Source organism: Orycteropus afer, unplaced genomic scaffold (assembly GCF_000298275.1).
Source record: "Orycteropus afer afer isolate SDZICR_OR568_19922 unplaced genomic scaffold, OryAfe1.0 scaffold00253, whole genome shotgun sequence".
NCBI lineage: Eukaryota > Metazoa > Chordata > Mammalia > Tubulidentata > Orycteropodidae > Orycteropus > Orycteropus afer.
Genome location: NW_006921840.1, coordinates 5138770 through 5150331, shown reverse-complemented (window position 1 = coordinate 5150331; position 11562 = coordinate 5138770). Strand labels below are relative to the sequence as shown.

Below are 11562 nucleotides of genomic sequence, written 5' to 3'. Positions count from 1 at the left end.
CTCCGAGTGGCCGAATCCTCCACTATCCCAGCATTCCCTGCACCCCTACCATCGAGAGGAACTTCCGGAATCTCTCGTTTAGGTGGGTGACGAAGGAACGGGCCCTTGCCGCTCTGTCTCACTCCCTCGCGCGCTCTCGGGCAACATGGCGGGTGTAGCGGAGACAGCGACCTCCGGGACCCACCTGAATGGCGATTTGGACCCGGACGACAGGGAGGAGGGAGCTGCCTCTACGAATGAGGAGGCAGCCAAGAAAAAAAGACGAAAGAAGAAAAAGAGTAAAGGAGCTGTTGCAGGTAAAGAGTTTTGTGTTTTCCAGGTCCTTGCCAGGAATGGCCGAACAGCTCAGGCCCGGCACGAGTGGCAAGGACCGGGGATATGACGCTCAGGGCTGGACTCATTTCCGAGTCGGAGCGGGTGGCAAGGCACGGGCTACCGATACTCAACCCGGGTAAAAGCAGCTTCTCCAATGGAACTAGAGGGCTGGGGCAGAGTGGGAAGAAAAAAGTGCCTCAGCTTCCCGTGTGGTGGCTGTGGGGTCGTTGGGCCCGAGTCACTGTATATCCGCAAGACTTTGGTCTTACGGACTTGAAACCGTGCACTGGGCCTCAGTCTTTCTGCCTTTTACGCGGTTTGGCAGTCACCTCAAAAATCCGGTTCTGACCCGTACTGCTGCTGGTTTTCTGCGGAAACCTGGTATTTTCGTCGAGGGTGGGGGTGGGCTGGATAAGTCTTAGTGCTTTGACTGCACCTCTCCCCACCACACCAGTTCACTTAGAGATTTTTGTTGCTGGCTGCACTTTTGTGGGGGGAGTGTGTGTGCGCGCGCGCGTGTGCGTTTTTGTCACGGAGTAGTAATTGCCGAATGTGAATTTTCATCTGCCCACCACCACAGCAACGTGAAGCCTTAGTGCCTTAGGCCCAAATTATGATGACACATGAAGGCCTAGGGAGCAGTCCGGATAGGGAATTCAGAGTCTCAAAGTGGGACATTTTAGGTCTATAATTTCTAAATCCACTGGTAAGGCAAGGAAACACAGAAGTTTACAGTTGGGTTATATTCTGAGCTAGGAACTTTACACATATTTTATTTTGATATATTCTGAGCTAGGAACTTTACAAATATTTTATCTTGATAAGTCGATGTTTTTGTTGCACAAAGTCCTTCATTTTAGGAAAAAAAAATTCTTACCAGTTTCTAATAAAAATCAGCGAGAGAAAGGAGGAAAATTTGGAGAGACCAGAACTGATGATTGTGGAATTGAGAAATCTTGGTGAGGCAAATCTATAACTTTCAGAAATTTTGATTAGATGATTAGCCCTTTGTACTCTGAATTGGATTTGTGTGAGTGGAAGTGGAGGAGGGCGGCATGGAGCGTGGGGTGTGCAAGTCCTAGCCCTTGGATTGCATCTTTCCCGACCACCCCAGGTCACTTAGGGAGTTTTGTTCCAGAGCACAATTTAACTCTAGGACACGGTTTGTTGGCTGTTCCTGGCTCTTGTATGAAGTCCAGACTCTTCACTTTGTCCTTTAAGGTCTTCTGCAGTTTGGCCCTAATACATTTTTAACAGTTTTATCTCAATAAGAATTCACTACAGTAGCCAAAATGTCACTTTTTTACGTGCTACCTGGTATTAGCTCTTCCTACATACACATATTATTTTTACAGCTAATTATAGTCACGAGGAGCTCTGGTAGCATAGTGGCTAAGACACTTGCCTGCTAACCAGACGGCTGGCGGTTCAAACCCACCAGGCACTCCTCGGAAGGAAGGTTGGGCAATCCTACTTCCGTAGTGATAGTGCCTCGGAAACCCAAGGAGGGGTCGTTATGAGTCGGGTTTGACTCAACGGCACGTAACGACAACAACAATTATAGTCACTTCCAGGACGGGGATCTGATCTTGTACTTAGATGTTCAACAATTTTTTTTTTTTTAATAATAGAATATCATTTCTTATTTTCATTTTACCTACCCCTTCTTGATAGCTTCTTTCTTCATGAGGCCCCGAAGCTCCCAGCTGTCATATGAATCCTATTTTTACTGGAGGCAAAAAAAGAGACAGCTTACCACCATTGAGTTGATTCCGGCTCATAGTGACTCCCTTTGGGTTTTTGAAGAAGTAAATCTTTATGGAAGTAGATTGTCCAGTCTTCCTTCTTCAGAGTGGCTGCTGGGTTTGAACCACCAACCTTCTGGTTAGCACTCAGATGCCTTGGGCACTACGCCACCAGAGCTCCTTATTCTTACTAAAACCTTTAGCATTTCTTGCTGAAATACTTCTTAAGTACTTACTGGGTAATTAAACTATTTGTTGTAGTCTAACTGTTGAAGTGCTTTAAAAAGTTAAACTATGTAAGGATAGGGACCAACTTCCACTCTTTCTTTTATCCTGTAGCTGATAGCACAGAGGGTATATAATGGTATTTTGTTGAATGAATTAGTGAATATACAGTACTACTTAGGGATGGAAGGTTTTTAGGTTTTTGTCTTTAAACAAATTCTGTTACGGTTCCTGGATGGCACAGATGGCTTGCTCTCAGCTGCTAAATCAGAGATTGGCAGTTTGAGCCCACTCAGCAGCACTATGGAAGAAAGACCTGGTGATCTGCTTTCAAGATTTTAGCCAATAAACACCACGACTGACTTCTCTATAACACGTGAGGTTGCTGCCTGTTGGAATTGACTCAGTGGCAGTGACTTTGCTTTACTTTTTGTTGCTGTTGTTCACAATACTGTTTTTGTTTTCTGAACACTTATTAGTAAAGGAGTTTTCTTATATGTTTCCCAGGATGCTACTCTAGTGAAAAAAGGTCTTTATTAGATTTGACGTAATGCTGTTTTATTTCATTAACAGGGCAACAGGAAACTGATAAAGAATCAGGAACCTCAGTTGATGAGGTAGCAAGACAATTAGAAAGACAAGCATTAGAAGAGAAAGAAAGAGATGATGATGATGAAGGTAAATAGTTAATTTGATCTTTGTGATAAGAAAAGTGTGACATTCTTTAAACAAAGTCTAAAAGAATAGTCCATAGAATCTCGTTCTCATTTCACTTGTTAAACCTTCAATTAATGCCACAGATAAAAAGAAGTAGTATTTATTAGCAACTTTTGAAATGTTAGATATGTTGAATGGCTGCTCAGGTAACACATATCTCAACTTTTAAAAGTGTACTTGGTAGAAAGCCAAGTAGTGGGTGAATACTAAGATAAAATTGAAGTTCTGTCTATTTAACATGTATTGAACAACTAATATGTACTAGGCAATATCCTAGGATATTTTCATATGCATTCTCATCATATCCTCTGAAAACCCAGCATATGTCGGAATTGGCTCAGTGGTAGTAAATATGGGGAATAGAGCCAGACTTTCAAACCTAGGTCTTGAGTCTAAGTCCATTCCTTTTACTCTATACCATAGCTAGTTGATTCACGAAAGAGCATATTGAACTACTTCTAAACTCCATAACTCTAGTTTCTTAATGCCATTTTAGTGCTATAAGATTTCTCTTGAGACTGCTGGAATTTTATCAGTAAGACAGTGGAAGAAGGGAAGATTAGGTAAGGGGAAAATTTTTGCTTTTCAGAATTTTAGGAATATTGGTAGTTTTCCCCAATATTCCAATTGCTACAGCCCTTTTTGACAGAGGTATGATGGGGCTTTCTATCTGGAAGTGTGTAATTATCTACTGCTGTGGCCTCTTGTTCTACCTCGTGTGCTGCTAGTCTGGAGTTCTGCCTTTCAACCATTAGCGTTGAATCCCTAAGGTACTTTAGGTATTTTGCTGGGGAAATGGAGAGCAGTTATTTGTTTTTCTTTTAAAAATCTATGTTCTCTGCCTTCAAGAAGCTTATAGTCTAAATTTGGTAACGTGTCAAGATTCAAGGGAATTGTTGGCTTTTTTTCTTCCTTAAGCACACTTATTAACCATTCTTAGTTTATGCATCAGGTTTTGAACATTTTGAGGTCTTGACAAGAAATGAGTTTTAAAATCAAAGATAATAATTGGTCGCTGAAAACCCCATTACATGTAGAATGACACGATGTTAATCTATGTGTGCTCCTTGTGTCTCTGTGAAGTTAAATGAATCTCTTGACATCAGAGGAGTATTTTAACTTTTAGGAATGTTGGACGTTTTCTTCAATTTAGGTTAATTGATTTCCTAATTCATCTTGCTAGTCAGGATCAACCAATACTGTTGTGAGAGGTTTTTTGAGACAATGGGAAGATACTTTTCAGAATATTTCTCCTAAAGGAATTGATGGTGTGATGGGAGAACAAAATATAAAGATGAAAAGGTATGTTGGTACCTGCAGTAAGGTTTATAGACATTTGGAGGTGGAATGGTGGGCTGAATGCTGAAGGAAGGCTCATTGGCAGGAATGAAACTTGAATAAAACCAAATAGAAAAGACCATTTTGGGGTGAGACAATGCTGGTGAAATATTCAAAGTATAGTAAATAATATAAACTGGCCATATTTGGTGATTCATTGATGGACATTTTGAGCATTTTTTTGAAAACAAGACTGTTAGGAAAAAATAATTTAATCTTGTTGTATGTGCAGGTTGTTTGGAGGAGAGGAAAAGTATAGGAAAGGCAAGATCATTTTGGAGGCTACTAACAATAGTTCGGGCAGGTGGTGACGAAGATTTAAGTTGGTATTCATAAGTCAGAATAGAAAGGAAGTATCTAGTAGTACAGTTGTTGTAGAAGCAGAATTCAAGTATTGGGAACTGTGAAGAAAGACAGGCTATATTCCTATACTCCAGTCGTTTGAATTTAGGTGAAGCATTGGTGCTGTTCACTGAAATAGTGAAGTTGGGAGGGAAAGCTGGTTAGAGATTTGGAGAAGGGAGACTTGCAGGCAAAAAAGAAGGTATTGCGTTTAATTTTAGTTGTGTTGAATTGGAAAGTGTGGGGTATCTGTAAAAAACTGATCCTGTGGGCATTTAGCAGTGTTGTAAGTTAACGTTTATTAAGATATAGTTTGTCTAAAATTATATTCACCTTTTAAGTGTCCAGTTTGGTGAGTTTTGACAATGTATACAATTGTTATAGCCAACAGCACAACCAGGTTACAGGCCATATTCATTTAACATTTCCTTTACAGATAACTTAACCTGTGCCTCTTGTAGTTGACTCTTGATCCATCCCTCAGTCACTGGTAGCCACTGATCTGTTTTCTGTCCTTATAGTTTTGTCTTCTAGAATGTCATAAATGGAATCATTACAGAATGTCACTTCTTTTACTTAGCACATTAATAATTTGAGATTCATCCAGTTGTCACATACATATCCATAGTTAATTCCATATTTATTGCTGAGTAGTATTACAGATTTGTTTGTTTATTATTTGAAGGTTATTTGGATTGTTTCTAGTTTTTGACTCTTAGGAATAAAGTTCCTATGAACATTTGCATATAGGTCTTGTATAGATGTGTTTTTGTTTCTCTTGGATAAATACCTAAGAGTGGGATTGCTGGTTGTATGGTGTGTATGTTTAAGTTTGTAAGAAACTGTCATACTTTTACAAAGTGTCTGTACCTTTTTGCATTGTCATTGGCAACAGATGAAAAAGTTACAGATCCTTCACATTCTTTGAAGCACTTGGTATTGTCAGTTTAAAACTTTTAGCCTTTCTTATAGGTGTGTATTGGTATCTTACTGTATTATTAATTTTCATTTCCATAAATGATATTGACAATCTTATTCATGTTTTTATTTGCCTTCCATATATCTTCCATATCTACTACCTGGCAATTAGCTCATTAAACATTTATCGGGTAGATGGATGAATGAATGAATGAATTTAACAAGGTTGCTGTTAATTGTAGCACAGGATATGTAGATTAGATTATATAACTTGTGAGGAGGATTGTTTTCATAGTTTCCTTGCTAGGTTGTTGAGTCTATTTGTGTTTCTAGTCTACTCTTAGATTCTTGCTACTTCTATAAGCTTAAACATGTTGTTTTGCCATCAAGTCGGCCCCGACTCACAGCAACCCCTCCTTGGGTTTCCGAGGCAGTATCACTCCGGAAGTAGGATTGTCCAGCCTTCCTTCCGAGGAGTGGCTGGTGGGTTTGAACCGCCAGTCGTCTGGTTAGCAGGCAAGTGTCTTAGCCACTATGCTACCAGAGCTCCCAAGCTTAAACATAAGAGATTGCAATTAGTAAGTAAAGAATTGTTGGACATTAGCAATTTCTTATTGCTCCACTTACATTACCACTTTCCTGACTAAACTGCTGCTTCCTATTTCCCAAGTAAGTGAAATAATTAACAAAAATAAGGTAAAATAAACTAATAGGCCATTTATTCATGTATCAAGCAGACACTGAATACTTAGAAACTTACACATGCTTAATTTAAAAAATGGCGTCTTAATCCTTAAGGAGCTTATTGACTATAGGGATCAGTATAAACCAACTATTACAATTTTGTGTGATAATTATAATGGAAGAATATAGTGGTAAGAGTGTTTTCTTTTATGATTCCTATTGGAAATTGGGAACTCTGGTAGCATAGGGCCTAAGGCACTTGACTGCTGACCAGAAGGCTGGTGGTTCAAACCCACTAGCCACTCCTCGGAAGGAAGGTGGGGCAATCTACTTCCATAGTGATACTGCCTGGAAAACCCAAGGAGGGGTCGCTGAGTCGGGTCCGACTCGATGGATATAACAACAACATGTGAAAATTGGGAGATCTGGTAGCATAGTGCCTAAGGCATTGACTGCTAACCAGAAAGCTGGTGGTTCAAACCCACCAGCCACTCCTCGGCAAGAAGGTTGGGCAATCTACTTCTATAGTGATACTGCCTCAGAAACCCAAAGAGGGGTCGCTATGAGTCGGGTTCAACTTGACGGCATATAACAACAACATGTGGAAATTATCAAACAATATAATTAATATCACACACAAGTAAAATCTTGGTGAAGAAAATTTGAAAATGGTTGCAGCAGTATATTAACGGGGAACTTCCAAAAATGCAAGCTGGATTCAGACAAGGATGTGGAAAGAGGGATATCATTGCTGATGTCAGATGGATCTTTGCTCAAAGCAAAGAATACCGGAAAGATATTTACTTGTGTTTAATTGTGCAAAAGCATTCGACTGTGTGGATTGTAACAAATTATGGATAACATTGAAAAGAATGGAAATTCCAGAATACTTAATTGTGCTCCTCAGGTACCTGTACATAGACTAGAAGGCTGTCATTCAAACAGAACAAGGGGATACTACTGCATGGTTTAAAATCAGAAAGGAAGTGTGTCAGGATTGCATCCTTTCACCGTACTTGTTCAATCTGTATGCTAAACAAATAATCTGAGAAGCTGGACTATGTGAAGAATAGGGTGGCATCAGGATTGGAGGAAGACTCATTAATGACTTGCTATATGCAGACGACACAACTTTGCTTGCTGAAAGTGGGGATGACTTGAAGTGCTTACTGATGAAGATGAAAGACTGTGGTATGGATTACGTCTCGACATAAAGAAAACTAAAATCCTTACAACTGGGCCAATAAGCAGCATCATGATAAGTAGAGAAGATTGAAGTCAGAGATTTCATATTACTTGGTTCCACAATCAACACCAATGGAAGCAGCAGTCAAGACATCAGAAGACGTATTGCACTGGGCAGGTCTGCTGCAGAAGACTTCTTTAAAGTGTAAAGGAACAAAGATATCATATTGAAGACTAAGGTGCGCCTAACCAAGCCATGGTATTTCACTCGCCTCATATGCATATGAAAGCTGGACAATGAATAAGGAAGACCAAAGGAGAGTTGATGGTTTTGAGTTGTGTTGGCGAAGAATACTGAAAGTACCATAGATTGCCAAAAGAAATAATAAATCTGTCGTGGAAGAAGTGCAACCAGATTGCTCCTTGGAAGTGAGAATGGCCAGACTTCGTCTGACATACTTTAGTCATGTTGTCAGAAGAGACCATTCCCTGGCACAGGACCAGGCAGTGTTTTGTTGTTGTACATTGAGTCGCTGTGAGTCAGAGCCAACTTGATGGCACCTAACAGCAACAACAATGTTAATTTTTAAAATTCATGTGAATATTGCTTTCTGTTCCATGAAACTCATGCCTCCTGTGTGTGGTTTGACCAGAATTATTAGCAACCAGCATATGACCATACTGGGTTTTTTTTTTTACAAAAAAACTTTTTATTGTTCCATACTGATGCTTCCATATAATTTGTCCCAGAAGGGGAACTTTTTCTCTGATAAAAACTTTGCAGGAAAAGACATTTAAAAATATGAAACCCTTCAAATATCTACCATCAAAATCAGAAACACGGGATTAGGAATCATGTGACATTCTTGTCCCCATTCTGCTATTTACCAGTTTAGATATATTGGGCAGGTTCCTTAAACATTTGTTGTTAACTCAGGATTGCTTTCAGGATCAGATGAGGTCATGAAATACGAGTGTTTGACTGCGAAACAAATATAAACTGTAATTATTGGTATTAAACTAACACTAGTTATAATTCCTTGCTTTTAAAAAGGAAATTAATTCATTTTTATTTTTAAGAATATGTTATCCAGCAATTTCTTTTATTAAGGTAAGTCAAGGTAAAATTCGCAAGTGCTTTTAATTACACAGTCAAGTTCTGATAATCAGTGCTAGCAATATACAAAATTATTTTCTAAGAAAATAGGGTCAACTTTGTCTTACAATGTGCAAGATGCATTTTGGGTGTTTGTGTTTCTGTGTATATACTGGCATGTTTATCTGTTTGTTGTCTGTTTATGAAGTTTAAATTAATATGTATTTGAAATTGTCTTAGATGGAGATGGCGATGGAGACGGAGCAACTGGAAAGAAGAAAAAAAAGAAGAAGAAGAAGAAAGGACGTTAGTGTCTTAAGTTGCTCTTGTTTGATAAGGTAGAAGTGGTGGTTAACTGGCAGGTTTGAAGAATGAGTTTGAAATTGCTTAAGATCTGGTATGTGTGAAAGATATAAACCTAGACTTAATAGAGAGAGATAGAATTTAGTAAAATTAATAACTATTTAGCTCATAATGTCAATTTAACAATCTCGTATTCTTTAGCTGTTATTCATCGAAGGGATCTAATATGGGTTGGTTGCATTTGACTCCAAGTTAGGTGTGAGTTTCTAAAAATTTTATAATTTAGAAGAACAGTTCTCTGCAAGGGTGGTTAAAGTGGTGCTACCATGTGGTAATAGGCTAAACCCCGTTTACCACCCAGCTTTGAAATTAGGAGAGTCTTGATGAATATTAAATGAGGAGTACTATTATTTAAAACTGGTGAATAATGAGAATTTATTAATAATTTTTATATTGTACTATTTCAAATTTGCATAAAATATCCCACTTACATTTTGCTTCTATAAATAGCGTGACTGAGCATCTTCAGGGTCCTGAAAATACCTTAGGGAGACTGTGTAGTATTGGGGAGTCAAGGTTGGCTTGAGAATTGGAAAACTGAAGTTCTCATCTTAAATGCTGTTGGGTTATTGGGGACTGTTGAGTGTCTGGTTACTCCTTCCTTTAAAATCTTTCAGGCTCAAATTCTGTGAATCAGTTTTATGTCTATGTTGATGGAAAAGTGTAAATTATTTTTTAAGAAAGCTCTTGGCACTGTCATTATTCCCATGGTGTGTTTCTTTCTATCCTTGCTGCTGTCACGAGTCACTCATCTATCATTTGTGAGGGCACATGAGTCTGTATTTAATGAGTACAGATTACCTGCATTCCAGGAAACTGCCAGGGATTATGATGTCCTATTCCTTCTACCCAAAATAATTAAAAGTTATGGCTATGAGAATTAACTGTTTGTCTAGATTACTCTAACATTTGCTCTTCAACAAAGGTAGACCAGCAGGAAGGAGTGTTAACGTCTTTGATAGAATTCTTTTACTGACAGATGCTTTATTTTACCTCCTCTGAGGATATTATTGAATTTATTGTTCATTATATTTCTCTTTGAGTACTCTCATGAAACACTTTTTACTTTTTTGGTCTGATGCAAGTATGAAGAATAATGTGCTACTACTCCAAGTAGTTGACCTGTTTTTAAGTCAGAAACACCATGAACGATGCCAGTTACTTCATTTCCTCTTTTATTGACTACCGGAGGACTTAGAGTCATCTGTGGGGTTTTATATTGCCTTATTTCAGCCTGTATTTTCTGTTCTTTTTCTTGATTTGAAATTTGCTTTCTAATTTACTTCTAATGTCTCTTATTTGTATAATTTAGATGTTCTTGTAGGTGATTTTAAATCCTTCTGGATTAACCTAAATTATACACTCATGAGCGTTTACTTAACCACTTTGCCTTAATTTCTTCATCTATAGAATGAGGGAATTACAGTATTAGTTAATGATAATTGAAGCTCAGATTATTATAGATTATACATAGCTAATAACTTGGATGTGATTTAATTTTTAAAGGTCATGAAAGATTTCATCAGATTCTTCATTTTATAGATGAAAAATTTAGATTTGGCACCATTTGTATTTGTCCAAGTCACAGCTAATAAGTGGTAAAGTCTAAACTTGAACTCTGACCTTTTCATTACAAATTTTTTATTCTGTAATGGCCTTTTTGAGTTTTTTTAAGTAACTGTCATGTCTTAATGATTTACAGACAGTGTAAAAGGCATCTTACCATATTTGTAGAGGAGATAAAGCTGGGGGTGACCAGATAATACTTTGGTTGACAAAAAACAAGATTTCAAAATACCAGTTAACTGGGCTGATATTAACAAGCAGAAAATTTAACAGGGACACATAAGTTAGGATAAGAACTCTCAGAATTTTTAATGCTAGCATGATGTGAACCAAAAGCAAGGAGTCTTAAATTATTCAATAGCAGTAGGATTTTTAGAATAAGCAGTATATTCTTATACTGCATGTACTTTATCTGGACTATGAATAGAAGACAGTTCTAGTACCACTTTAAAATGAACATTGACAAATTCAAGGTTCTTCCATATGACTGAAAGTGAGAAAAACAATATATACTAGAATTTTTTTAAGAGGAATAAGGATCAATAGAAGTGGAAAGTAGATTTTTATTTATTTTTTAGCTTCAAAGAACAGAGCTAGGACTGATAGTGATAATTGAATGTGGCAGGGAGATTTAGCATAGAAGAACTTTCTAACCATTGTTGTTGTTATTTGCCATTGGGTCAGACCCGACTCATGGCGACCCCTCCTGGGGTTTCTGAGGCAGTATCACTACAGAAGTAGATTGCCCAACCTTCCTTCCAAGGAGTGACTGATGGGTTTGAACTGCCAGCCTTCTAGTTACCAGTCAAATGCCTGAGGCACTAGACTGTCAGAGCTCTTTCTAACCATTGTAGCTCTCCCAAAATAATAAATTAGCTAGGGAGATAATGCCTCCCTTGTCAGGAGTCAGTGTGTCAGGGGTGTTAAAGGATTCCTGCTTTGAATGTGAAGTTGAATAAGGTGAGTTCTACGATCTTTTTGATTTTATAATTCTAGTGTTCCCTTTAGGAGCTCTGGTAGCGTAGTGGCTAAAGCACTTGACTGCTAACCAGAAGGCTGGCGGTTCAA

At 38.2% G+C, this 11562-nt stretch overlaps 1 protein-coding gene across 1 annotated transcript in view; it reads left to right on the top strand.

The window, feature by feature from the left end:
• Nucleotides 1-145: 145 nt before the first annotated feature.
• METAP2 (methionyl aminopeptidase 2) overlaps nt 146-11562 on the top strand; it is a 44153-nt gene continuing 32736 nt past the window's right edge. The window contains exons 1-3 of the mRNA XM_007949762.1: nt 146-296; nt 2859-2963; nt 8806-8871. Of these exons, the coding sequence (XP_007947953.1) occupies nt 146-296; nt 2859-2963; nt 8806-8871 (322 nt within the window). The remainder of the gene's footprint in view (nt 297-2858; nt 2964-8805; nt 8872-11562) is intronic.